The sequence below is a fragment of the Myxocyprinus asiaticus genome, chromosome 26, assembly GCF_019703515.2.
Source record: "Myxocyprinus asiaticus isolate MX2 ecotype Aquarium Trade chromosome 26, UBuf_Myxa_2, whole genome shotgun sequence".
Classification (NCBI taxonomy): Eukaryota; Metazoa; Chordata; class Actinopteri; order Cypriniformes; family Catostomidae; genus Myxocyprinus; species Myxocyprinus asiaticus.
Genome location: NC_059369.1, coordinates 32,925,094 through 32,952,544, shown reverse-complemented (window position 1 = coordinate 32,952,544; position 27,451 = coordinate 32,925,094). Strand labels below are relative to the sequence as shown.

At 37.1% G+C, this 27,451-nt stretch overlaps 1 protein-coding gene across 4 annotated transcripts in view; it reads right to left on the bottom strand.

Moving 5' to 3' along the window:
• The window catches only part of LOC127417178 (SH2 domain-containing adapter protein F-like), a 222,590-nt gene that overhangs the window by 158,148 nt on the left and 36,991 nt on the right, over positions 1 to 27,451 (bottom strand). For all 4 annotated transcript variants that reach the window (XM_051656995.1, XM_051656993.1, XM_051656994.1 and 1 more), the window contains exon 2: positions 17,619 to 17,751. In XM_051656995.1, coding sequence (XP_051512955.1) covers positions 17,619 to 17,751 — 133 coding nt within the window. The remainder of the gene's footprint in view (positions 1 to 17,618; positions 17,752 to 27,451) is intronic.

Below are 27,451 nucleotides of genomic sequence, written 5' to 3'. Positions count from 1 at the left end.
TTGTTAAATGTGAGCCAAAATCATCACAATTAAAAGAACCAAAGACTTAAACTACTTCAGTCTGTGTGCACTGAATTTATTTAATACACGAGTTTCACAATTTGTGTTGAATTACTGAAATAAATGAACTTTTCCATGACATTCTAATTTATTGAGATGCACCTGTATATATATATATTTTATATATTTTATTTATATATATATATATATTTTTTTTTTTTACACTTTTGTTTAGGTGTAGGGATAGGGTTTTATTTATGGTTAGTCAGTGGTATTTATAAATCAGCATTATATAAAACTAAAGAATTCTATGGTATGGTAATTCATGATGATAAATGTCAGGGATATTAAATTTAAAAAAAATTCAAATTAAAAGTCTAATTAAATTAGAGTTTAAAGAGTTTATTAGAGTTTATAGAGTTTAATTAAATTAGAGTTTTCTAGTCTTTTTTTTTTCCTCCAAGAACAACAGATTACTTATAGAATGTTACAGGAGTTAACAAAAATTCATGATTGCAGAAGTTCTAGAATCTATTGAGACTATTCTTATCACATTTATGCATCACAGGTGATTGTATTTCATTAATGAAAAGTGTCTAACTGAAATATAACCTCAACTATATAATCCTTTATTTTCCAATTTTTTTTATTGTTTCTCTTGACTGAAGAGAGAGGTTCACATTAATGGTCTGTGTGCATTAAGATTAAAGTGGAAGCAGGTTTATTTGTCTGTCAGAGCCCTGTGAAGACCAGAAGATCCCCGAGCGTGGACTATAATGGGTTGGTCAGGCTGAAGGAATAGCCCAATGCCCACAGTCTTCTCAACAGCCCTGTCCTAACCCTATTAGCATTTAGCATCTAGCATCTCTCATTTCCATCAAAGTCTTTCGAGCAATTCAGTCCACTGATGGCCATCTTTGGAACGCTCTCAGGAGGCTGTAATTCCAGTCATGACAGAGCAGCTCCAATTTATCTGAAAGGTGGAAAGACTGAAATCTCAAAAACGGTTGGTCAAGGTTACGATTAAAGAACATATTTAAAATTAGCAATCAAATTTGACAATACTGGTATCATAAACTGTGCTTCTTTACCTCATATTAAGCTTAAAAAAAACACACACACACACACACACACACACACACACAACTTTACCCGCTTTTATAGCTAAAGCGAATGCGCGTTCTCGAGTTGATTGACAGGCTATGATTGTATCTAAAATGTGACTGGCTATTTTACCTGCAAGGCAGGACTTCCTTTCAACATCCACTGACCACTGGGTGCTAGAGCTCCTTGGTTGGGCATTCCAATTTCTCTCATTCATTTTAATAGAAGTGGCCAGTCTCTGCTAAATAGTCTCAGTTTCTTTGTTGACCAGTGACTAACCTAAATCAGCAATGCTACTAACTTGACTTCATTTTGCCCTCATTTCCATACAGCTGTTTTCATTTTTATTTTTTATTTGTTTGTTTATATAAATTATGCAGCTTTTTCAGTAATTGGCTTTTTTTCCCCAATAAATATTAATATAATTTTTCAAGAATACAGAATTTGAAAAGCATGCTCAGTGCCCTGCAATGGAAATGATTAACTTCAACTAGCTAAAAAAAAAAAAATAAAAATTAACTGATTAAGCTTTTTCTGTGATCCTCCTTGTTTCAGTGATTTATTTTTCTGCCCTGATTTATTACATACATTTTATAACCTCATGCCCTAGACCATTTCATAAAGATATTCATTGGTCTGAGAGGTGACGTCTTTGTTCCTTCAACATTTCCGGTTAGCTGTCAAACTCATTCAAAACAACAGCAGGAGGCATTCAGAGTGACTTTAACCCGATTAACGTTAGTAACGCGAATGCGATTGTCATAAAATGTCCTCATTAAAATTTTGACTATGTTGTTCAGTGGTTGGATGCTCCCTGTATACCTGGAACTAACAGAAATGAAAGTGTTTAGATTGCCAAAAAAAAACAAAAAACAAATGTGCAGCAGTGAAGCAAGGCAGATGGATATGTTTCAACAAGTGTAGGATATGCAACAACACACATCTTATCTCTGGTCGGTGAACTAAATTCTTGCCAACTAATTCTACATTTGATAGGTAGAGTCTGGCTGGCTAGTTAACTCTGGGGTCTGAGGGTGTTTTGGGCCCTTGAGAAGTTTTGACATGTCTTGACATTTGTGCTTTTTTCAGTTGCTTAAAAACATATTAATGGCTAAAGTCTGATAACACTGTATTCAGCACAAACTGGGCTACAATAATATGTGAGCAACATGTATGTACATGTTTGTATTTTTGAGAAAATAACATTTATGCATGTTTTTTGAAAAAACAAAAATTGTAAGTCACTGAAATAAGGCCATATAACACATACTAAACATTTGTTCACAAGATTTTTGAGAACTGGATCTTGTAGCCTATAGTTTTTGCTACAAAATGATATGAAAAAGACACTTTTAGTGTTAGAAAGGCCATATGCGAGGAGGCGTGGATGATCAAGAATATTGATGTGATTCACACCTGAGGAGACAAAGACCCCTCCCCTGAGAGAGAATGAATGTGAGGAGACTTAATGATTGAATGTATTGTTTGTAGCTTATTCATAAAATCAAGTTTAAGTTAAAAGAAGTAATCTGACTATACATTTTCTTTACATAAAGACTTTACTTAAAAACTTTAGACCTACACTAACGTTTAAAAGTTTTAGATCGGTAAGATTTTAAAATGTTTTTAAAAGAAATATCTTTTAGTCTCACCAAAGCTGCATTTATTTGATCCAAAATACAGCAAAAACAGTGATATTGTGAAATATTTTTACAATTTAAAATAACTTTTCTATTTGAATATATTGTAAAATGCAAATTATTCCTGTGATCAAAGCTGAATTTTCAGCATCATTACTTTTTATATCATATTACATATCATATTTATATCATACAGCATACAATTTAAATACCTGCTTTAGCCGAAACAACATTTAAATGTAACTAAAACTTGCCTATTAGGACATACTGTATTTCAAATTTCAGTACTCTGAATCCTGGCTGGCAAGTCTGGAAATAGTCCAACTAGTAAAATATGTACGTGTTTATATAAAATAGCATGTCAACTAATGTAAGTAAAGACTTACTCATCCGAAATTGTATACTAGGCTGGATCAAGTCGCTCTTCAAAATGCAAATGTTCATCGGAGTCCCGCTCTTCTTCTGAGGAAAATGTGAACTCTTCCTCAACTGTGTAGCATGCCATCTTCCAAACGCGCAGGAAAGTGAATGAATCTGATGATGACCTTGCTTTTTAAGACATTGTCAGGGGCGTTTACCATTTGCACAGATTGCCTCAGTACATTACCGTATGAATAGCGCACTCTGCATGTGGCTGTGATCACATTAGCGATAATTAGCTGAGCCAGGAGAAACTGTACATCGCTTTGTTTCATACAGATTACATTAAAGGAGAATATTTGTTTTAAATTTTAATTGTTTTATTTAAAAGTAGACATTTTAAGCTTTCTTTAGACATATGTTTCATGTTTGTCTGATAAGTATTCGTGGAGTTTCAGTTCATTTTTATGACGCGTTTCAGAAAGATGCTCACGGAGACAGAGACAGCTGAAAGCCCACCCTGTTTATTTTCTTTATTTTACAAAAGCACAAGGTTTTGTTGTTATTGTGAGTGTACACAAATAAAAGTAGACCCTTTATAGTCTCTAATGATGTCTTAAAATATAAGTGTAAGTTGTTTCCGCTGTTATGAGGAAAAAATCCAGCAGGACGCGCCGGCGCGTCCGTCGACCCCAGAGGGTAAGTTCGATTTTTCTTAACCTTATTGTCACTTTACCCTCTCTTGCATAGACGTGCTCAGTGTCAATGAGATAATGGTACACGTCTGGATAAGTCACTGCAGGTAAACTATTGATGTCATTTGAGAAAAGATTTTGACTCGGAGTCTTATTTAAAGGATCTGGTAATGACATCTCAGTGTTTACTTACAGTTTTTGCATACACCTTATTTGTTCCACCTATTCGAAGAGTACGTACTAGTCATTTTGTTTTGACTGTTCTGGGTTATAAAAATGATGCTACCGGAAATGCTACAGGACAGAATTACACAGTAGTGTTCTAATCCTTTGTTATTGTTTATGTCCTTGAAATGGTCTATTTAACTACAAGATCTTGCCCCCTTAAATTGCTTCAAGTAAGCCACTTTTGTTAGAAACTTGTAGTGTAAGTAATTACTTTTTCAAAAGAGTAGCTTGAATGTGGTTTGACTAAATTATGAGCCACGTGTGGCTTGGCATGTTACTAGTTATAGTTTCATAGTAGCTTCAAAGTTTCAAAGTAGATTTCTAAACCTTCTCACCCATTTACAACATAACAGAATGGATCTGTAATTTCAGTGCTAGATACATTTCTAAATTTAGACAATAATTAGCTGGATAATTTTACTGGAAAGCATCTCTGAAATTGACATAAAGGCCCGCTGTTCTCCTCCTTTCCCCATATCCTTTCCTTTGTTCCACTAATGTAACGTAGTGAGATGGGTGACTGAACTGATAAGGTCAGCTGGATACAGCCATCAGATAAAAGCTAACAGTCTGGTGTGCCTGTGTCAGGCTGCTTCTAACAGTCAACTTTTCAACGTTTCACTGCTTCAGAGGAGTAAAAAAAGGAAGGAAGTTGGGAAAGGAGGAGGACAGGAAGGAAAGAAGGTTTAAAGGACAAAAATGAGTTTATGCTTTCCACACACACAAAAAAAGTCAGTCTCACTCAACGGCCAACATGACAGATATTAATAGAGTCATTAACCAAACAGAATTCAGTCTCACAGACGTACACACACTAACTCTAACAGTCTCTGACTGCTCAGGCATTAAGAATGGGTTTCGCTTCTGCCAGGCCATCCATACTTGGCACCTGCTCCAGAAGTCCAGGTGGGGGGTCAGCCCACACTGATGCCCATCAGACATAGTAGATGGGTATCTCAGGAATCAGCCCACACCACAGCCCACTATAGACATACTTCACCACCTTGAATAGGGTTTCTTCTGTGCCTATTTGTGCATTTTCATGCTTGCTTCATAATCTTGAGATTGGTCTTGTAATTATATCCATCGCCATACATAGAAACTGTAATAAGTATAGCAGAGAGAAATGATAACTTTCTATGTTGCCTGTATACATAATAAATTATGAAGGTATACTTAATGTCCAGTATTCTAAATGTATTCATAACAAATTGCAATCCATTACATATTTTTATAAATAATTGTAACCACTTTAAATTAATTATAACCTACTCAAGGATGCACCTATGAAGACTTAATGCATTCAATAGAAAATCTATGTCAGGGCTCCAGACTGCGACTAAAATGGTCGCAAATGCGACCAAAAATAATTGATTGCAACAATAATTTAAAATCTAGTTGCCACTGGCGACAGTCGGGTTGTGTTCGTTCATATACGGTTTCGTCAGATATCATTTTTTGAGTTACTGAATACATTTTTAGAGCGCGCACCAGTGTGTCTCAAGTCGCTTTACACCCATTCTGTTTCTAACGAGCTCACTGCACCGCATGCAACAACAAACCCAGAGCGAGAGAGTCGTGAACAAATTACTCTTTTGAACCGGATCTTTTTCATGAATCACCCAAAAAGAACTGAGGGTTTGAACTCAGGAGCTTAGGTTAGCAGGTTAAATCAGATTCACTTTCTCAGCGAATCAGCCATCAGTGAGCTCACAACTGGGAGTGCAGATATTTCAAAATAAGAGTCCCACGTGTATTTCGGGCTTCTTTACAATTAAAAGTCCCGAATTGTGTACCACTTTTTTTTTTTTTTCTTTTTTCTGGTAATTATTGATTGGGATTGGAGTAGCAGGATAAACTGCATCTGGGATTTCATTCAATTTGCACTCTTGCAGTCTTACTGCCTGGGGCCATCCGGTAATAGTAAAGAAAGACTAAGGCAATATTTTAAAACAATTAAAATTACTGTATGTATAAATATATATATATATATATATATATATATATATAAAATCAAGCTTTTGACACTCAGGACAATTGAGGGATTCATAACTATTACACAAGGTGCAACATTCATTGATGCTCAAGAAGACAACACACTATTATTTGCATACTATACTTTATGTAATATCTGTAATGTAGATTCTGAAGAGCAGTACTAAAAAAAATTTAAAAAAAATGATCTGTTATATTTGTATAAATTATTAATTTATGAGACAAAAGGGAATGCAAACTTCTCAACTATTTATATCCTGTTTATTAAACCTTCGATGAATGGGTTATCAGCTGACTTCCTTTTCTTTGGCTTTCTATCTTGTTTCTGATCAGCAATCTAACTCGAGAAAATCTGTGATGTGGCTACTAAAAACAGCCATTTGGCTCCTTAATGTTTCAGTTTAGGAACCAACGGCTCCTAAGTCATTTTTTTTAGTCTGGATCCCTGTATGTATTCTATTCTGATTAGATTTACAAATTATACAGTTAGGGTAATGAACCATGTCAAATGGCAGAGAAACTGTTTATTCCTATTAATATTATTAATCAATGTAATTATTTATTGAACATTGGTGTCTTTTATCATATTGCTTTTCCGCCCATTTTGTAAAAGCAACAAGCCACTCGAGACAATTACAATTATTTAACCACAGCTGGTTTTATGCACTCCAATAGACACATTTAGATTCCAATTAAACAAAGTACTCATTAAATAAAAAAAGTATTAAAGTATTCAATTTCAATCAAGTATTATCTATCCCTCTAGTCATTGGCGGATCCTGCCATGGTGACACAGGCATTCACCAAGATCAGGCCACTCTCCATTCCAGTGTATTCACTCAATAAAATGCAACCAAACGCATCCATTCTTAATTTATAACCACTGATACACAGTTACAGTTTTGCTTGATGAAAAAATAAATAAAAATAATAATAATAATTTGTAACCATGAAAAGTTTTTGAACCGGGACTCAACAAATTAAAAACAGTTTTAATACCACTGGACCACCTCATTCTAAATTAATGTAAGGGTTATGTGCATGTACTGTAGACCTTTTATTTAATTCTCAATCGATAATTCATTTTCACCTGACCTCCAAAGTACCAATTTAACACCTATATACAGGAAATAAAGCTGGGAATTGATACAGATTTCCCAATTCGATTCTGATTTCGAATAAAATTGATATTGATTCATATGGGTATATTTTAGATATAATTGTCCCTTTTGCTTACATATGAAAGAAATATTCTCTCAGCTAATGCTGTTTATTATACAGGGGACCTTCAAACTAGGTACAATATGAAAATATAAATTTTACTAATTAGATTTGGTTACTTTTTCATCATTTTGGCTTTTTAAAAATTAACAAATCCATGCATTCAATCAATAAATAAGATATTTTATTCATTTATTATTTTTTGCAAAATTTTTATTGTTTAATTTGTACTTTTTACAAGTATTTACATTGATTCGGTGAACACGTGGTAAATTTGGTACTGACTCTTTAACAAATCCAGTATTTCTATAAAGAGCTTCCGTAAATGAGTGTGGGCCAATGAGAGAGACTCAAATGGCTTTATCTCATCTGTGCCATGCACAATTAGAATTAAATGACTGTTTAGAATAAAATCGAAACATTTACCAGCTAAGTATACACATTTTAGTTGTATAGCATGAAATTTGGTTGCAAATGCTTGTGATTTTCTCTTATTGAAGTGGAGAGTAAAAAATCGATAAGAATTGATATCGATATCGTTCAAATGAGGATTGCGATTAATCTGAAAATCTGTATTTTTACCCACCCCTAACAGGAAAACATAAAACATTTTCCTTATGTGTTTCTTTAAGTATGCATCAGAGTGCTTGAGTACACATGCAGTCCCTAAAAATTCTTTCAGGGCCCTGTATCCCTTAGCACTCATGTGGTTGTTACATTAAGGGAGCAATATATCACTCAATGAGTGGGAGGGTTGATAGTGACCTACTGCTTCTGACGCTTAATACACATCATCCACCGACACTCACTTACGCCTACTATCTGCTTCAAGACTCATTGCCTGGCGAAACGCTATGCTGATCATACACAAGAGGCCGTATCCTGAACAAGCTCTAGGAACATTAGTGTTAACACTTCCTCAATCTGGGGTACAAAGGAAATGTGTCATCATTCCCAAATACTTTCACAGCTAACTAAACGGAACGAGAGTAGCACCCCTCACTTTCTCTCTCTAAGAATGATGTCTGTATGTCTCAAGCCTTTTTCATGATTTTGGCTAAACGTGCTGTCTTGGAATATTCTAGAACATGCAGTAACTTGTTTGAGGGCAAAAAGCAGGGAAAATCTAAACTTTTTTATTGTTTTGAAAGTGACGTAAAAAGGGGAAAAGAGGAGAGTACGTGAAATGAGTGTGTGTTGTGGAATGAGGGGGTATGAGTGAGTGGATTAATAAAAGATCTCTGTATGAGGGACACATCTGGAGGGCACAGGACACACGGCGCTCAGAGAAAAGAAAAATCGCCCACTCTGATCTCATTAAACCAGCTTCAGAACAACTTTTTGGGGCTTTAGTTATAAAAATGAGGATTTCAGCATCATGGTGTTTCCCCTCTATAAAGCCACTGACTTGCTGCAACAATTAAAATTGCAACAGTTTAGTGAGTTGTGTGGTTTTATTGGGCTTTTTGACTTTTTTAGGATAAATATATCAGAGTGACAGGAAAGAGAAGGGGTAATAGGATCGGGACATGTTGCAGGCTGGATTTGAACCTGTGTTTCTTGCATTAACACTATGGCCCAACATTTTGGTATCAATTTGAAAAATATAGATTTTCCGATTAATCGCAATCTTCATTTGAACAATTCTTAAAATCCCAAGACTGATCTTTTTTCTTTTGAGTTTACTTCAGTTTCGGTTGTGTTTATTATAAAGATATCTGTTAAATAAATAGCAATCAAACTGGATAGTTTGGGCCCTGTTGTTAATTTTACAGGGGTTTTTTTTTCTTCGCAATATTCCAGGTCAGAAGGTTCCCTGTACAATTTCCAGCATTAGCTGAGAGAGAATTTCTTACATATGTAAGCAAAATGGACATGTGCTGATACAATATTCACACGGTTGGCACAGTTTCAATCACGAGAGAGTGAACAGTATGATACCATCATGTTTCGAGGTATATTGAATCATGACATTGATCATATTTGCATAGCAATACGAATCTTATAGTGAGGTGGATGGCGATACCCAGCTCTAATGGATATTATAGCTGAAATATACACATGATGAATCAGAATCTAATGAAATTTGATTGTGATAGGAATCAAATCGAGAGCTTGTGAATCAGAATCACAGCAAATCTGGAAATCTGTATCGATACCCGGCCCTACACCGCGGTGCTCGCTGCCATGCCACATCTCAGAATAAAACGCAATTGTAAACATACTGTACAGTGGCCCTCAAACCTGTTTGGATACTTAAGGCACACTTAAAAATGTAGGAATGTCATTGCATAAAAAACAAAATATCAACTCAAGTGTCATCTGCAAACAAATGATATTAAGCCTAACACATGTTTAGCCATTTTTGCAATTGCATTGTTTTACTTTATTTACATTTAATCATTTAACAGAAACTTTTAACCTACCAGCAATTACTGTTAACCAACTGCCAACTGGTCGCAAGGTCAACAGAGTACTTCCTAGCAGAGTAGCCAGGTATAGCTCATCATATTACCAATTAGGGATGTGCGAGACTAGTCCACCAAACTGTTCTGATGCTGCAAGTTGACACTGGAATTACTAGTCGGTTAATATTTTCCCACATTAAACTGATCAACATTTTTAAACATTTATGTTTGGCTTTATATATTTACAGAGGCTGCGCTTAATTTATATTAATATAAGTCATATTAATGTAATTTTTTTTTTAAAGAGAATTAATAATACAACTATTATTTAAAAAAAAAAGAGGATATCTGGAGCAGATACAAAGTTTAATTTCACCTCAGGCTGCACATGCTTCTTCCCTCTCTCACTTGTGGCACGCGCAGGAAAATGTCCTCTCGCTAGACAAGCAAACTCAGCAAAGTAGTTATGAAATCACTTTGGTGGTGCGGTAATCGGATTTCCAAACGTGAACGTCCCTATGGATGTTTTTACATTTGAGTCTTCTTTAAATCTGTGCATGCTTGTACGTTATTTTTCTGCTGTGCAGGGTTTTTCAAGTGCAGGATAGGTGACAAATATTTTTATATAATATATATATATATATATATATATATATATATATATATATATTTCTTTTCTTTTGAGTAAGTAGCCTAGAAAATGACTGTTTTAGGCTAGGTATGCCATTTTTTAACTCTGCTGATTAGGGATGAAGGCTATTTTCAACGAGGTGCCGAATGCTTAACAGGTTCAACTATCTTTTATTCTGTGTGCACATCATGTTTAGAATTCATTATGTTTATTGTAGGCTACATCACAGGCCTATTTTTTTCTATCCTATAGCTAATTTATTTTTTTTACATCGTAACTGTGCTTTACCGAACAGCTGTCATATTAGATCAATGCACGCAACCTTCAGTGCATTTTTTTCTCTCGTAGATTTGGCTTTGCCTACCTGTTAATTATTTTCAACAATGTCCTGATTGTTTTAAAATGTTACGTAACTTTTACTTGGTGAATTCCGCTTAGAACAGGCTGGGTTTTTCAGTGGAATTTAGCGTCGGATTTGGAATAGATTAAGTATTTTAAATGGTTCGCATAAACATTTTTTTTTTTACTGTTTTCTGAAGGTTGGTTTCTTTTAGACTAGTCGACAAAATTTTCATTTAAACATCAGTGAAATTAGTCGTTCCGCACATCCCTGTTACCAGGGTTGGGAGGGTTACTTTTTAAATGTATTCCACTACAGATTACAGAATACAAGCTTTAAAATGTAATTTGTAATGTATTCCATTAGATTACTCAAGGTCAGTAACGTATTCTAAATACTTTGGATTATTTCTTCAGCACTGGTAGATTTTTTTCACTTGTTTTGACTATAAAAACACTGCCAGTACAATAAGACAAAATACACATGTTAAAAAAACATTCTCTGAAAAACCTAAATATCTTATGCAGTGTTGTTTCTAAAACAAGATAAATCAAATTGATCTTGTTTTAAGGATTTTTAGATATTTTTACAGGAAAACAATACAAAAAATATTATCAAGAAACTAGAAAAAAAGTAGTTATGATCGAACATAAAATCTTGATAAAAAAAATATGATCGTGCCTGGTAAAATGTGCATGTAAAATGTCTAGAAATAGCATTTTAGCTTAGCATAAAGCTGACAATTTACACAAGGTTTATTTCCACTTCTTCTGCTCCAAACTTACTTCAAACTTACATCTCTGTCTGCTCGTATGAATGTAACACATCATAAGAAAGTGTTTCACCACTGTTCAAATGCACTTTGGATCACATCCTTTATATGTATAAATGTTTTCCATCTGAAAGGACTAAATATTAAATGAAACAAATGACAATAAAATGCAAAGTAATCTCTTCAGTAATCAAAATACTTTTTGAATGTAACTGTATTCTAATTACCAATGATTTAAACTGTAACTGTAGTGGAATACAGTTACTTATATTTTGTATTTTAAATATGTAATCTCGTTACATGTATTCCATTACTCCCCAACCCTGCCTATTACCAATGCATATGTTCCACTAAGTTTGATAACCAGAAATCCAAATACAGTATGTGTCCAAATACTTCATTTTAAACAATGTATCTATTCCATTATGATTCCAAACTTAACAAACTTTTAGTGAAATGCTGTGCTTCAAAAATACCGAATGCTTGTGCTATCTTTAAAATAAATGCAATTTTGTTTTTAGATGCATATTGGTACTGCATTGACACAAGGGATACACATAATTCAAAATGACATTACATTCCTAAACACTTTTAAGCCAAAGTGGTGAAATATTGTGGGAGTAAAAAGAAACAAATGAGTCAGCAGAAGTTCAGTGTGAGAATCTTTACTGCTGAACATGGTGGAGGTGAACTGAACTGAGTGCTGGACCAATCACAGGCCTAAGAGTGAAGGGACCAATATTTTTCTGAAATATGCTCTCTACATCATCAATTCACTAGAGGCAAATACAAACACTGCATGATAGGACACACTACCTTCAATGAACCTGAAAGACCTGTTGAGTTTCCTGTCCATTTGCTCTGCTCAACTGTTTTTGTCTGTTTCACATTCACATTGAGTATGGTTGTGTAAAGTTTGATCAGAATGTTTACGAGTGACTTTGCGTAACACGGAAGACCTTGGAGATTGTGGGAAAGTGATGTACGAGTGTTTTACACAAAAGACACACAACAAGTCGGTTTCAGGCTGACAGGTCACAACAGCCTTGCCTTCCTGCAAGTTTTAGACAAGTTTAAACACATACAGCAATCCAAGTGAAAGCATCTGAGTTAGTTTTGTGCATAAGAAAGAGTGAAAGAAAGAGAAAGGAAGGTAAAGTGGCTCACTTATGTTTGCAAGTTATAACACTTACCGTATAATATCTATAGCAAACCTCTGTTAACTCTCACACATACTGACCTGATGTGATGTAATTGTGTTTATATGCATGTGACAAGAGCAGTGCTCAAAAGAATGGCAGGGGAATCACCAACACATTCCATACAATATACAAAGACAATCTCTCCCTCCCTCTCTCCCTCCCTCTCTACATTCCTTCCATTAAGACCGCATTGTTTTTTACACTGCAAAATATTTTGATGATAATTAAACCGCCTACCATGCTTTATTTTAAAGTATTTCATAATATACAATACAGATATAATACTGTATCAGGATACAATATTTTCAGTAGTATACTATGAAAAATGATGGTAATGTATAAACAACCTGATGCATTTATTCTAAATTGATTTGTTGTTTAGCCTTTTATTAATGCTGATTTTATTTAAATCATTGTGTCTGCACAGGATGATTCTGTATTACAGTAATGAGAATCATTTTTGAGAATAATGAGAATTACAAAAACATCAAATATAGGGTGAACATGCAACACTGTTATATGCATGTTTTGCATGCACAACACTGATCACAATTTTCAAAAGATAAAACACGCGCGCACACACACACACACAGCATACAGTTTGCTCAGTATCAGGTGTAAAATGTCAAAATACAACAAAATTACACATTTCAGTGTGCATAAACTTTATATTCGCAGCCATTAGAAATGCATGCGATGAGCCAATAAAATGCCAGTTTTGTCTCCATATCTGTATAGAAGTCCAAGAAGCATGTCCAAGATATTTGTATGTATTATTTTGTTTTCCCTATGAGTTTTGTGACAGGACAGATGGCTTCGTTGAAAAGATGAATAAATAATAATAAAAATTTAAAAAAAAGACAGGAAGGAAAAAAAACACGAAGGTAGGATGGAGTCCAAATAAAAAACTGCCCAACTGTCCTGCTCGGAGGTAATGACATGCAGTAAGACATCACTCTGAGATATTAGGCCCAGAGATCATTTACAAGACTTGAGTTCCTCTGGTTCTTGTCAAATACAGTTGAAAAAGTATGAACAAGGTTTTTGTGGTCCAGCCCAAAAGTAAAAAAAAAAAAAAAACAGAGCTACAATGATCATAGTGTTTGCGCTCAGTATCAGATTAAGTCAATGATTAAACTGTGAAGTTGATCTCTTCAAACTGAGAGAAAGAGACAGAAGCTGACACAGAGCCAACATCAAAAACAGTGCAGGGTCACTCTGGTCCTGTTTCATATACACTACCAGTCAAAAGTTTGGACACACTTGAACTGAATTTATGTTTCTCGTGATCTTAATATCCTTTTGATATTGAGGCTTATGCTTAAAAGACAACTATACATTTTACCAGTATGTATTTCTTTGCATAGAGCTGCATTCAAGGCAAATTGTGGCTACTTTGAAGAAGATAAAGTATAAGATTTGTTTAACACTTTTTGGTCACTGAATAATTCTAATACTGCTATTTGTGTTATTTCATCACAGAGCTACAGTAAACCAGAAAATTCCATGACACTACAAATTTGACCACACATGCACAATTTTCACAGTGACACAGGGGTTTGACCTCAACATTTAACCACTATGTGGCTTTGCCTTGTTGAGAAAAGTGAAGTGCTTTAAGAAAAGCTGCATTAAAGTTTAATATTCACCAGAGACTGAACATGGGCAAAGGAAGAGGTGAGAAAAAAACCACAGAAAAAAAGTGGAGTAAAGGGCATGTGTGAAAATGACAGAGAGTGAGGGAAGGACAAACAGACAGACGGACAGCCAATGTAGCATTTATAATAAAAAGCAATAGTCCCAGTCCTGGATGCCATGCAAAATATACAATATAGCAAAAGCTATGAAGCCTAACACCAGTTCAACTAGCTTCCAAGCTACACAGAAGCCAACTATAAATCTTAGCACTAGGTAGGCCTAGATTTGTGTCAGTGCATGCATATTCACATTACAACATTTTGATTGGATGAGCCACGTTTAAAGCTGTTGTAAAATGCAGACTTGCACACCTGCTCATTGCAACTGTAGGAACTGTATTACTTATAGAAGAATGGTTTATTCTGATTATTAATAAATGTAACTATATTTATTGAACATTGATGCCTTTTATCATACTGCTGTTGTCACTGTCTATGAAAGCAAATAGTCTCAAGTTATAATGATTTTATCACGAGTAAGGGGCTTTCAGATAGAACGTATCCTTGCGCTAAAAAAGCTAGACAGCACTACAAACATGTTTTTAACAGTAAAAGTTTTTTTTTATTTTTTTATTTTTTTACTTGACATGGCAGCTAAAAAATGCTGCGCTAGGTTCAAAAACCTCAGTCTAGCGCATGTTTACATAAAAAATTTGAAAAACACGTGGACTGACGCAAAAACGCATTTGATGTGAACAGCCCCTAAAGGGGGTTTTAGGTGCAGAATACTTTTGCGAGGCAACACTGTCACCTTGTGTACAAGGGGTCAAATTCCTCTTAGAAACATCTTTTATCCTGCATCTTCATTGTCTGGTTGCAGATTAATTCAGTTCAACCCTACTAACAACACCAGACTGCAGTGAATCAATGGCAGACTGCCTCTCCAATATTACAGCACATTGGAGTCAAAGAATATAGAAAGTTTCTCTTCAAAACATATTACTAGGTATGCACCGATACCACTTTTTCTCTTCCGATTCCGATATCTGAAATCTCAGTATCGGCCGATACCGATCCCAAGCCGATACCAGTGTTGTTGTTTTTTTCATAATCAGTTTAGCAGATCTTTACAATATTGTGTGGAACTAATTGGGAGTACTCTTTAATATGTAAAGAAACACAAACCTCTAACTACACATTATTTCAATATAAATGTATAGCTTATTAATAAACACTTTATTATTAACTACTATACTGAATAATGTAGTATCAAAATTAACAGTAATTCCAGTCTTCAAGTCTTCAGTAGAAAAGAAACCAGTGTTTTATTTTTGCCTCTTTTTTTTTTTTTTTTTTTTTTTTTAAATGTTTCAACTTGCATCTGGACTTTAAAGGATTCAGATCTCTTTTTTGTTCAATTTAGTTGTAAGACATCAATCAACTTTTCATTGACACAGTTATTTTTTTTTTAACCCATTCAACTTAAATATTGTTATAAATTGTAAACAAATACTAATGATGATAATAATAATAATAATAATAATAATAAAAATAGTTATTAATATTATTATTATTGACTTTTAATTTTAAATACACAGTAGTTTAATTCGCTTCTTATTCAAATTCTAGTAAAATGCACCTCCGGTGCCGTTCTAAATGCATATTATAAGTGAACCGAACTATCGAGCATCTACATCTGAGGTGCTGTTCTTGAGTAGCGCTCAAATAGCCACGAATGCATCACCAGTCTGTGCGCGAGTTTGTCAACAGAGCAGCACTATTCACTAACTCGCTGGCACTGCGCATCCTATATATTTACTTATTAAACACAGCCTTTTGTGATTCACAGAGCTATCGCACATCTTCAAGTGGCTTTGAATAAAATGTACGAGTCATATGAACTGCTTTAATGGGTGTTTTTATGGTTCTTTTATGTCATTTTTGGAGCTTGACAGTAACGTACATTATTAACACACAGTATTGGATTTGGATCGGGCTCGTCGGACCGATACCCGATCCGTCTAAAAGCTTCAGTATCAGAGCCGATACCGATCCAGGTATCCCTACCTATTACTGCAAAGAGCTATTTGAAAATTCTTTCCTGACAAAATTATCATCACCTACATTATGAGACTTACTGAGAACTACAGTAAGTATGACTGTGAAAGTGCCTGTGTGTGTGTGCCCTTGTACATGGGCACATAAGCACAGACCTTGACATATGCAGATTGTTTCTTGTGGTTCTCAGAATGAATTTACAGGACTGCAGACAGCTCACATATGGCTGCTGTCTTCATTCAGACAGGTGAGTTGATTTCCTTCAGCACTAGTCCGCTCACGCAAGGCTAATTGCTGCCATAAACCCATGAATTTAATGTAAACAGAAGCTCTGAGCAGCTGTTTCACATGATAAAAGGAAAGCCAGTGCAAAGTGCAGGATCTTATTGATTGTTATATTTCTGTTCAGTGAACTAAACAGAAAATTAAATTTAAAAAAAAGAGCAAATTAAACAACACGTTTCCAGGATTTCAGTGACTGAAGAACAATTCAAATAGCTGTTCAGTTTGCAGTCCTAAGCCCCAGAAGAGAATTAGCGTTTTCAAGCTATGGGTTCCCTCTGGAATTTCTAATGGGTTTTGAGAATAGTGGTTTTCGATATTTGAGTACAATGATGTCTGTGGTTAGCTTTACTTGAAGAGAGATTTTCTCAATTTGCTCTACAACATAAATTACACACAGTCATACCTCAAACATCAATTATGAAACCACTGTGTGCTTTAAACATGTAAACTGCTATCAAGTTGCTAAATAAGGCCTACAGTACAATGGTTGTCAAATTTACCAAGTACTTAAACTTACATCCTTGAGCTAGTTCAAGTCTTCATGAAGCAACTTGTTAGCAACTTTTAACGTTTTTAGATCACACAACAATTTCTAAATTTAGTTTGAGGTGTGACTGTGTGTAATTTATGATGTAGATCAAAATGGGAATGTCTCCAAGTAATTTTAACCACAGACATTATATACCTCAAATATCGAAAGCTGCTATTCTAAAAAACCCATAAGAAATTCCTGAGGAAACCCATGGTGAACAAGCCTTTCCGGGTTGGCCTACAAATTGATGTCATGACTGAACAGAACTATAAAAGTCATTTCTAACAGCAAGAGCATCAGAATAGACTGTGTGTGATTTCAGAGGGATTATTAAGCATAAACTGAGCAAGATCCCATGGGCCTGGTGCACACATATTTAAACAGGCCCAGATGCATTATCATGGTTCATTATATTCTACCAAAAGACACTTTGGAGTTCACAATCATCAAACTGCAAAACACAAGACTAGATGATGTACAAACTTCAACAAGAAAACACCATCGTCTTACCAGCCATCATTTTTTGGGCCTCGTATGGCTCCATGTAGCCGTCATTCTCCGTTGGCTTTTCTGTGACTGTCTGAGTGCCACCAGCCTGATCCGCTGCATCGAAAGGGTCCGCGTAGTCCTCTACAATGGCGAGCTGTGCAATAAAAAAAAAAGAGAAAACCATTAGAGGATTCATTTAAATACTAATCTCTTTTCAATAAGCTTAAAATTCTCCTTAAAAGACCTTATATAAAGCTGGTCAATAAACAGAAATTCCAAGTGAGGCGGGTCACCCTGTGAGAAGAGATGGAGGGCAAAGGGATCACAGGATGAGAATGGTGGAATACATTTTCATTCTCTCTCTTCCATTAATTTATTTCTATCCCACTGTTCTCCACTCTGAGGGAACATGAGTCAAAGAATGCTTATAGACAGAGGACAAGCGGTCCTCCAGTCATACGTAATAATAAATTCACACACAACTACACACCCAAAGACTAGTGTTATATATCCATACTTGTGATTACCGGCATAAAGTCTGGTCCACTTTGCGTCTCATTTTGGCAAGATAGAAAGAGATTTTCTGACAGAGATGTAAAGTGACCACAACCAACTCAAAACTCAAACACGGTAGAAAACGCTGAAAAACATTTGGAAAATGTGTGTAGCATTTGTTATCAGAATTTCTGTCCATCAGAAAAGTAATTAATAACTATTATTTCACAAACATAATACAGAAAAAGAAGTGGAATTCTCCTCATAGGCAAAACAGAATATCTTTCAAAGATTTGATGCCACTAGCCTAGAAAACTTTGGCAAATCAGTTATATCTCAAAAGCAACATGGTCTCATAGAATCCAGTTGCTATACCTACAAAATCATTATTCAAAATTATTTCTTGGTGAAATGAACATGAGGCGAAACAACAATGACTTTTATTACCTAAAGAGTAAAACAGCAGATTACTATTTCATGAACACTTTCTTTTAGCCCTGTTCCTCACACAATGCTATCTTATGACATCTAAACACTTTTTAATAAAGCGCATGACTTCTTAGCCGATACTATTTAACTTTTGCATTGCATAAGCAACTACGTTTACAAGCACAATCAAATTGCGCGGTAGCTTAACTGATGGCACATTGGACTTGCGATGCAAAGGACCAAGATATGTGTCTTGCAGATCATGCGAGCTGACACATGATCCAAAAGTTCAAAGCAACACAAAATACCATGGATGATTCAGCAATTGCATTTTTCGTGTCAAATTTACTTTTTATGGCACCATCGGTTAGGTTCAGGTTTAAGGTTTAGGGTAGGGAGGTACGTTTTGTTGTTGGCATCCAGCCAATAAGATTGGAACTGGCAAATTCAGCTAGGTCTTACCATTTTAGTGCCTGTTCTCCTTTTTCTAAAGACTACTTCACACATGACACACATAATTAGATGCACATGACAAATTATCTGAGATTCATTCATTACGCATTGGCTGTGTTTTTCATACAGGAATTTACTTCTGACACCACAAAGCTGTAATCAACCACTCAGTGCTTCAAAATATGCAATGAGTTTCTAGGGAGGATGTGGCAAAACAGTACGCTTCTGTACAAGGAAGTGCTGATCTAGAATACCAGCCATCCAACGGAGCGTAAACTATCAGGAAGACAAAGATCTCTGTACGTGTGAGCAAATCTCGCAATCATGCATCGTATTGTGCTACATAAAATCAAAATGGAGATTTGTAGCTTTTAGTTTCTCTCTTCCTGTCTTATAGCTATGAGGCTCTATAAGCTAGTGTTCTCCTAAAAGTTGGCTAAAATAAAAACTACTGATGGCTCTTGTACTCACGGGCGTATCCAGATTTTTCTTCAATAAAATGTTCTCTAGAATGAGAATGTCCCTTCCCTTCCCACCTGACACTGCTAGCAATAGAAAGTAATAAATCATGGTTTATGGTTTGGGCATAAACACTATGGATTAAAGTTTATTGCCCATTTTCTTTTAAAAAATGGACATGCTCTTCAATATGTCCCACCCCAACTTCCTGTTTCAAAAGGAAATACACTAAACACAGGAAAGAAAACATCTCTGGTTACACATGTAACCTCGGTTCCCTGAGATGAAGGGAACGAGACATTGCGGTAAATGCTTTTGGGGAATTCCTTCAACAACTTAGTTGAAGCCCTTGTACAATAACGTCAATCTTGAGATTGGCAATGGTGTTTGAGCTCCGCCCCTTTAGGTGCGCAGTTGGCCTATATAAGCGGGTGCGCAAACACCATTTCTTCAGAATTTTCTGACTGAAGGACAAGAGTGCACCACTCGAACCTCAAAACTCTGAAGTAGTAATGCGGCTAGATTTTGCAAAGCCTTGTTCCATTCATCACAGGGAACCAAGGTTACATGTGTAACTGGAGACGTTCCCTTTCAATTTAGTTCACTCGACATTGCGGTAAACACTTTTGGGGAGTCCCATCATGCCGCACTACGTGACATCATACCCCCTGAGGTTTAAACTCCTGAGAAGAATAGGAAGTCACAGGCCTACAGGACGGTGACTTAAAGACATGTCTTCAAGTGTATGAATTAATGAATAACCCCACATGGTGAAAACCAGATGGAAGTTAATCTCAGCCTGGGAATCTATATGAAACATATAAATACACACAATATAAATGTAACCCCTTCACAACCAAAGGTTGGGAAAGGAAATTAATTCCTTATTGGAAGTTCTTGTGACTTCTAAGGGAGGTAATTTCAACAGCCTATATACAGGGGGCTGTATCAAAATATACATATGTCAGGTAGCCCGCCCGTAATAAAAGTGCCTGGACTCACCTGCTGAGAGTTGGAACAATAAGCACTCTAGAGGAGTGGACTTGAAAGAGATTGACGCCACGTAGTGTTTGTGACGGCCAATCTACTGAAAAACATATGTACTGCAAGGACACACCATTTGTCCATGCCCATGAAGAGACCATGTCTATAGTTAAATGTGCTTTCACACCAATAGGGCAACTCATGCCCTATGATACTTAAGCGAGGGCACTCGCATCAATAATCCAGTGAGAGAACCTTTGCTTGGAGATGGACATGCTTATTGTGTGTGTCCTCCATAACAAATAAAGAGCTCATCCGACAGCCTAAACTGGCGGGTGCGCTCCACCTACAAGTGTAATGCCCGAACTGGGCATAATAAAAAAATGCATCAACTGCTCCTCATCCGAATTAAAGGGTGGGGGAAAGAAGGCTTGTAGGTGGACCACCTGAGCCCTGAAGGGTGTGGATAGAACCTAGCTAGATAGAACATAGCTTTTCTGGGTTGACGGTAACTTTTGAAAGAAATACCAGGCATGAGCTGTCAACCAACAGTGTTTGCATATCACCCACCTGTTTAACTGAGGCCAGAGCCAATAGGAGTGCGGTCTTAGAAAAAGCACATGCAACAACAAATTCCAATGATTCGAATGGGGGGGCTCGTGAGCACCTTCAGCATCAGGTTTAAATCCCAAGCTGGGACTGTAGCAGGGCGAGGGGGTTTAGGAGCCTCGCTCCCTTGAGGAACTGAAAAATAGAACATGTCCGTCTATGGAGGAGCCAGCCTCCGGATCGTGGTATGCCGACATAATTGCTACCGAAGCGTCGATGTGGTGAGATCCGCATCCAGCTGATCTTGGAGGAATGTAAGGATCTCAGCTATGGAGCAGTTCACTGAGTGTTCACCACATGAAGAGCACCAATTTGTAAACACATGCCACTTAGCGCATAGAGGCGTCTCATGGACAGCGATGTAGCTTGCAGAAGGACATTCACCCCAGTGAGGCACGGCATTTATGTAAGCTACCACTGTCATGTTGTCTGATCGAATCAGAACAAGGTAATTCGCTACCTTGGAATGCAAAGCCTTCAAGGCTAAGAGACAGCTAGTATTTCCAGATGACTGAAGTGCTAGGGGGTGAAGGTTGGTTGCCCGCAGCACAGTGCGCCTCACCCTGCACTGAACGCATCCGTGATTACCACCTTTTGCCAGAAGACCTGACCCAGCATGATGCTGTTAAAAGGTTGGAGCTTTCCAAGGTGCAAGAGCAGCCAGACAGTGGCGAGTTATGCCAATGTGCATGCGCCCCTGGCGCCAGGCATGATGCCAGAGTTGGAGAGGTCTCATGTTAAAGACCTAACAATGCGATGGCGAATGTTTTTCGCCCAGTTTGACATTGCCATTTGTACAGCCTGGGTCTCAGAGTAGTAAATTCCCGTGCTCGCACAACAGAGCCTCTGATCAGGCTAATAATAGCCCATAATAGAGGTAGTCCAAAATGCACATGCCGCTCAGCTTCAACGGAGTGAGCACTGCATCGATACACTTCGACAGTGTGGACAGCCAAGGAAAGGACTCTGAATTAATAAGCTGATCCCTCAAATGCAAATCTTAAAACAGCCTGAGATCAACTCATACATGAAAGTACACGTGCATTCTTTAGATCAATTGACGCAAAACAGCCCGAGGATGGATGCGCGGTAAGATATTTTTTTGAGATACTGTTTTGAATGGGCGCTTTGCGAGCGTGTGAATCAATCGTCTCGGATCTAAAATGGGCCGAAGCCCGCCGTCTTACTCCGGAACAGAAGATATTGGCTGCATCTTAAGCCGGTGCAGCATGAGCAGATGCAACAATCACTTTCTCTATTGTGTGAGAAGTTTATGTGAAAATCATCACACAGAAATAATACGCATGCAATCTCCCAGCGAACTCCGGCAAGGAGGGGAAGTGAACAGTGTGTAAATGTGCATGTTGAGCATGTGCAGCACGAGCAGACACAACCACTGCTTTCTCTATCGTGTGCGAAAATCACCACACAAAAATAACACACACATAATCTCCCAGCGAATTCCAGCGAGGAGGGGAAGTGAACAGCATGTAAATGCGTGCGTGGGGCATGTGCAGCGCGAGCAGACGCAACCAGTGCTTTCTTCATTATGCGAGAAAATCATCACACAGAAACAACACACATGCAATCTCCCAGCGAACTTCGGAAATTAGGGGAAGTAAACAGCATGTAAATGTGTGCTTGTCGAATATGTGCAGTGCGCAGAAATGCAACCAGCACTTTCTCTATTGTGCGATAACATTGTTTAAGAACAAAACACATAGAAAGAAATTTGTCTGTCATCCCGGCATACCCGGCAAGGATGAGCAGCGTATGAATGTGGCGTCTCGCACTGAGCGCATTTCTGATTCTTGTGAGAATATTCTCTATTTGAACACAACACAGAAACTATTCGATGGCTCAGCTGTCTTTGGCGGAGCCGGAGCAGCGGGGGAGGGGTTCTCCGCCGGGTGCTGATCTGAAATACAGAGGTGAGTCATTAGTCACCGGTGACTTTTTGTGACCCGCAGTGCCATCTTGAGGCAACCATGAAATTTCGTGTCACATCCATGACTCTGTCATGGCAAGTATCAGCTTGAGTCGATGGCTGGTTTTGAACCACGATTCTCTGACTCTAAGGCCAACACTTAATGAGGTGAGTTAACACGCAAGCCAGACCTCCAGAAAGAGTGGCGTTGGTTTTGTGATGGCAGCTGGACTGCAGGACCACTCATCCAGGTGAGATATTTCTGGCTCGACTGGAGGGGACCACTGTAAACAAAGCTTTTCAACCACCCACGAGGGGATGCGAATCAGCTCTTATCAGTGGCATGTTAACGCTCCTCACCCTCACTGGGGGATGGGACAGCGACATCCTCCGTGGACCACTCGCTCATATTTGATGCTGCGAGGGACATGACATCATCTCCAATGTCAGAACCACCAATGCGATATGGCCATGCGCTCCGATAGAGGTGGGAGGGCATGGGAGGTGGGATCATCCCTCAGAACAAGGGCGATCTTTGAGAGGAGCGTCCAGAGACTCATGCCCTCGCAGTGAGGGCAGCCAATCTCTATGGGAGCAGCTTCGGCGTTGGCGAGGCCCAGGCAGCGTATGCAGCTCTCATGTTCATCTGACGGCGGGATGTGTCGCTCGCAAAAGACACGTTGCAAGCAAGCGGCTCTTTATGTGACACATCAACATATTAATATGTATATATATGAAAAGGATACAATATCTCCTGCTGGAACGCTTTGGGAAGCGGGGGTGTCTCACTGAAGCGCTGCGTTGTTCAACGGCGAGTGTCTGAAGTGAAGAACCTGTTCACCGAGAAGCGTCTTTGATGGCGAAGCGGAGAGAATCTTCACTGGAACACTGCAGGGGAGGGGTGAGTCTTCTCACTGCATGCGCTGAGTGGTACAGGCGATGATTCATCCTGTCTGCATCTGCAAGGAAGTCCTATCTGCTGGAGGGTGTCCGTCGACAGCGATGAGAGGGCTGTTCAAGACGAGACGATGTCGGTCTTGAAGGAAGAAAACTCTGAAACTTTCAAACACCATTGCCAGTCTCAGGATTGGTGTTATTGTACAAGGGCTTCAACTAAGTTGTCGGAGAAGGAATTCCCCAAAAGCGTTTACCGCGATGACGAGTGAACTGAATTGAAAGGGAACCGCACACGTCAAGCCATTTCATGGGGTCTTTAATGCCAACTCATGTTAAAAAACTGATGTGATATCATTTCACAAAGTTGTTAATTATTAATCCAAATAATGAATGAATAATTCAATTTAGTACAACGGCAACACTATCTGCAGTTTGCAATGAAACATACTGGTGATTTTGCCCCCAGCGAGAGGGAAAGAGTTCAGTGAGATGATGCCATCTGCTGTACTGCTCCCTGATGGAAGTTTGGACTCATACTCTGACAAGGCACTGAGATAGAGCATCCACCATATGAGGCAGTTTGGACTCAAACAAGTTGAGCAGAAGCCAGGTCACACACCCGATTCACTCTGAAAACAATACACACACGAATACAGATGAACGCACAAATTTTACATTCTGTATAGGTCAGTATGTGTTGTGGAAATTAATGTCTGTGATTGCTCCATCAAGTTTGTGGTGTAAGAGATGCAGACAAGAGAATTGCTGATTTGCTGAGGAATTAGTGAACTACAAATAGACCTCAACCACATGTAGAACAGAGGAAACCTCAACGTCCCTTTTTGATTTATTATTGGGTCTTTCGCCACTTTTTTTATTTATATTTATATTGAGCCCATTTCCCTTTCTTAAAGGAATAGTACTGATTCAATACAAGAAAAATTCAATCAACAGCATTTGTGGCATAATTTTGATTACTACAAAAAATACATTTGGACTTGTCCCTAATTTACTTTAAAAAAAATTATGTTATGCAGTAAACTCTAAAACTAAAACAAAAAAACAATATTTACACTTTATATCTCAAATAATACCCACATTTTAAACAGAAGAATTAATGTAAGTGCCTTATTAAATTTCACAGCTTCGCTTTTTTGCCTTTAACCCTTACAAATTTTGCCTCATTCACTCTCATTGTAAGTGCCTCAATGTAACCTCAAGTTTTGCTTTTTTTTTTTTTTTTAAAGAAAAGGAGGGACGAGTCAAAACAATTTTTTGTGGTAATCAACATTATGCCACAAATGATGACGATTGAGCTTAACTTGTATTGAACCCGTAATATTCCTTTAAGAATATTGTGTAAGATAATAAGACTTTTTTTTTTTTTAAGTAAATATATCCTGAATTAAGTTTACTTCTCTTATCCATTTGGTAAATTTTTTTTTTGTTTGTTTTTTTTTTTTTCTTGTTTTACAGATATATGTAACACAATTTTGTGAAGTTCGTTCTTAAAACAAGAAAAAAAAAATTGCTAAAAAAAAAAGGGGGTAAGAAATATAGGCTATAAGCTTATTTCAAGATCTCTGAAAACAGTCCTTATTATCTTATACAATTCTGCTACTCAAGTAAATTTATCTTTAAAAAAATAATTAACATTAAGACAAAATACTTAAGAAAATTATTTTTGCATTGTGGATACTGGAGAACCCAGGAATCATTTTATTATAAATAGCTTCCTAACAAATAGCATTGTTCCTCCTCGTACATGATGTGGATCAGCCTCTTAATAAAAAATAAAAAAAACACAGTTTTAACATAATTCTTGACTCATATCAAAATGACAATTTTTATTGAAAGTTCTTGAACAAAGTAGTTCCAGTCAGAGTTTAGAACCTACCATAGCACAAAGTCTGATTTGCTTCAAATGACCAGTGACATAATGCCAGCTGTTGATTCAGGCTATTATCTTGTTTTAGTCCTGCTTGACCCAAGAGCTGCCTTCAACACAATCAACCATGAAATTATTTCTGAGTGTTTGGAGTAAGAGGTGGGCATCCATGGGACTGTACTAAATTGGTTCAAGTCCAGTCTAAAAGAACAGAAACTTTCCGTAAGTTTTGAGAATTTATCTTCCTCTTTAGTGACTCAAAACTGTGATGTTCCCCAAGGCTCCATTTCAGTCCTATTTTATTTTCACTGTATATGTCCTTTGAGCTCAATTTTATGTTATCTTTATGCTGACGACACATAGTACCACTTCAACCAGGTGATATTTCCTGCCTGGAAGAGGTTCAATCTTGGTTGGTGAGAAACTTTCTCCAGCTCAATTCTGATAAGATTTTATTATATATGATATAGTATTTTATTTGGCCCTTCTAATTCCACCAATAAGATTACAAATAGATTAACATGTACTGTATCTGACCACATAAAACATGGCAGTGTTATTTTTGACCCAACCCTTTAAGGGATAGTTCACCCAAAAATTTAAATTCTCTCATAATTTACTCACCCTCATGTCATCCCAGATGTGTATGACTTTCTTTTTTCTGCTAAACACAAACGAAGATTTTTAGAAGAATATTTCAGCTCTGTAGTTCCTCACAATGAAAGTAAATGGGTGCCAAAATGTTGAAGCTCTAAAATCCACATAAAGGCAGCATAAAAGTAATCCATAATACTGCAGTGGTTAAAACCATATCTTCAGAAGCCATATAATAGGTGTGGGTGAGAAACAGTTTAATATTTAAATCTGATTTACCATAAATTATCCTCCCTGCCCAGTAGGTGGCGATATGCAAGAAGAATGAAAATCACCAAAAACAAAAGAAGAATGAAAAAGTAAAAGTGGAGAGTGATAGTAAAAAAGCACTTAAATATTTAACTGTTTCTCACCCATACCTTTCATATCGCTTCAGAAGATATGGATTTAACCACTGGAGTCATATGGATTACTTTTATGCTGTGTTTATGTGCATTTTGGCGCTTCAAAATGTTGGCACCCATTCACTTGCATTGTATGGACATACAGAGCTGAGATATTAATTTTTTATTTGTGTTCAGCAGAAGAAAGTCATACATTTCTGGGATGGCATGAGGGTGAGTAAATGATGAGAATTTTAATTTTTGGGTGAACTATCCCTTTAAATTTTATAAGCAAATAAGCAGTGTTGTTAAAGGTAGTAAACTCTAAATTGTAACCTGTGTTGTCTGTCAAAGATCTGGAGACTGTTATAGATCATAGATGTTTTTATACCTTCAGTCTTTTTTAATTCCCTATATGTTGGAATCTCTCAGTACCATCTGTCCTGCCTGCAACTCACTCAGTATGCAGCTGCCAGGCTTCTGACAGGCAGTAAGAACAGGGATAATGTTACATCAGTCTTGGCGTTTCTCTGCTGGCTTTCACTCCAGTACAGAATTGAGCTTACGGTTCTACTGTTTGCTTTAAAGGCTTTGCATGGCTTAGCACCACAACACTGCTCATCCTTTATGTCCCCATCACACCTTGAGAACTCTTAAAATTTAAGGGTTTTGCAGTTTTTTCTGATATTGCTCCCATAGATTAGATCTTTCCTGCAGTTGAGACTTTTAAATCTCA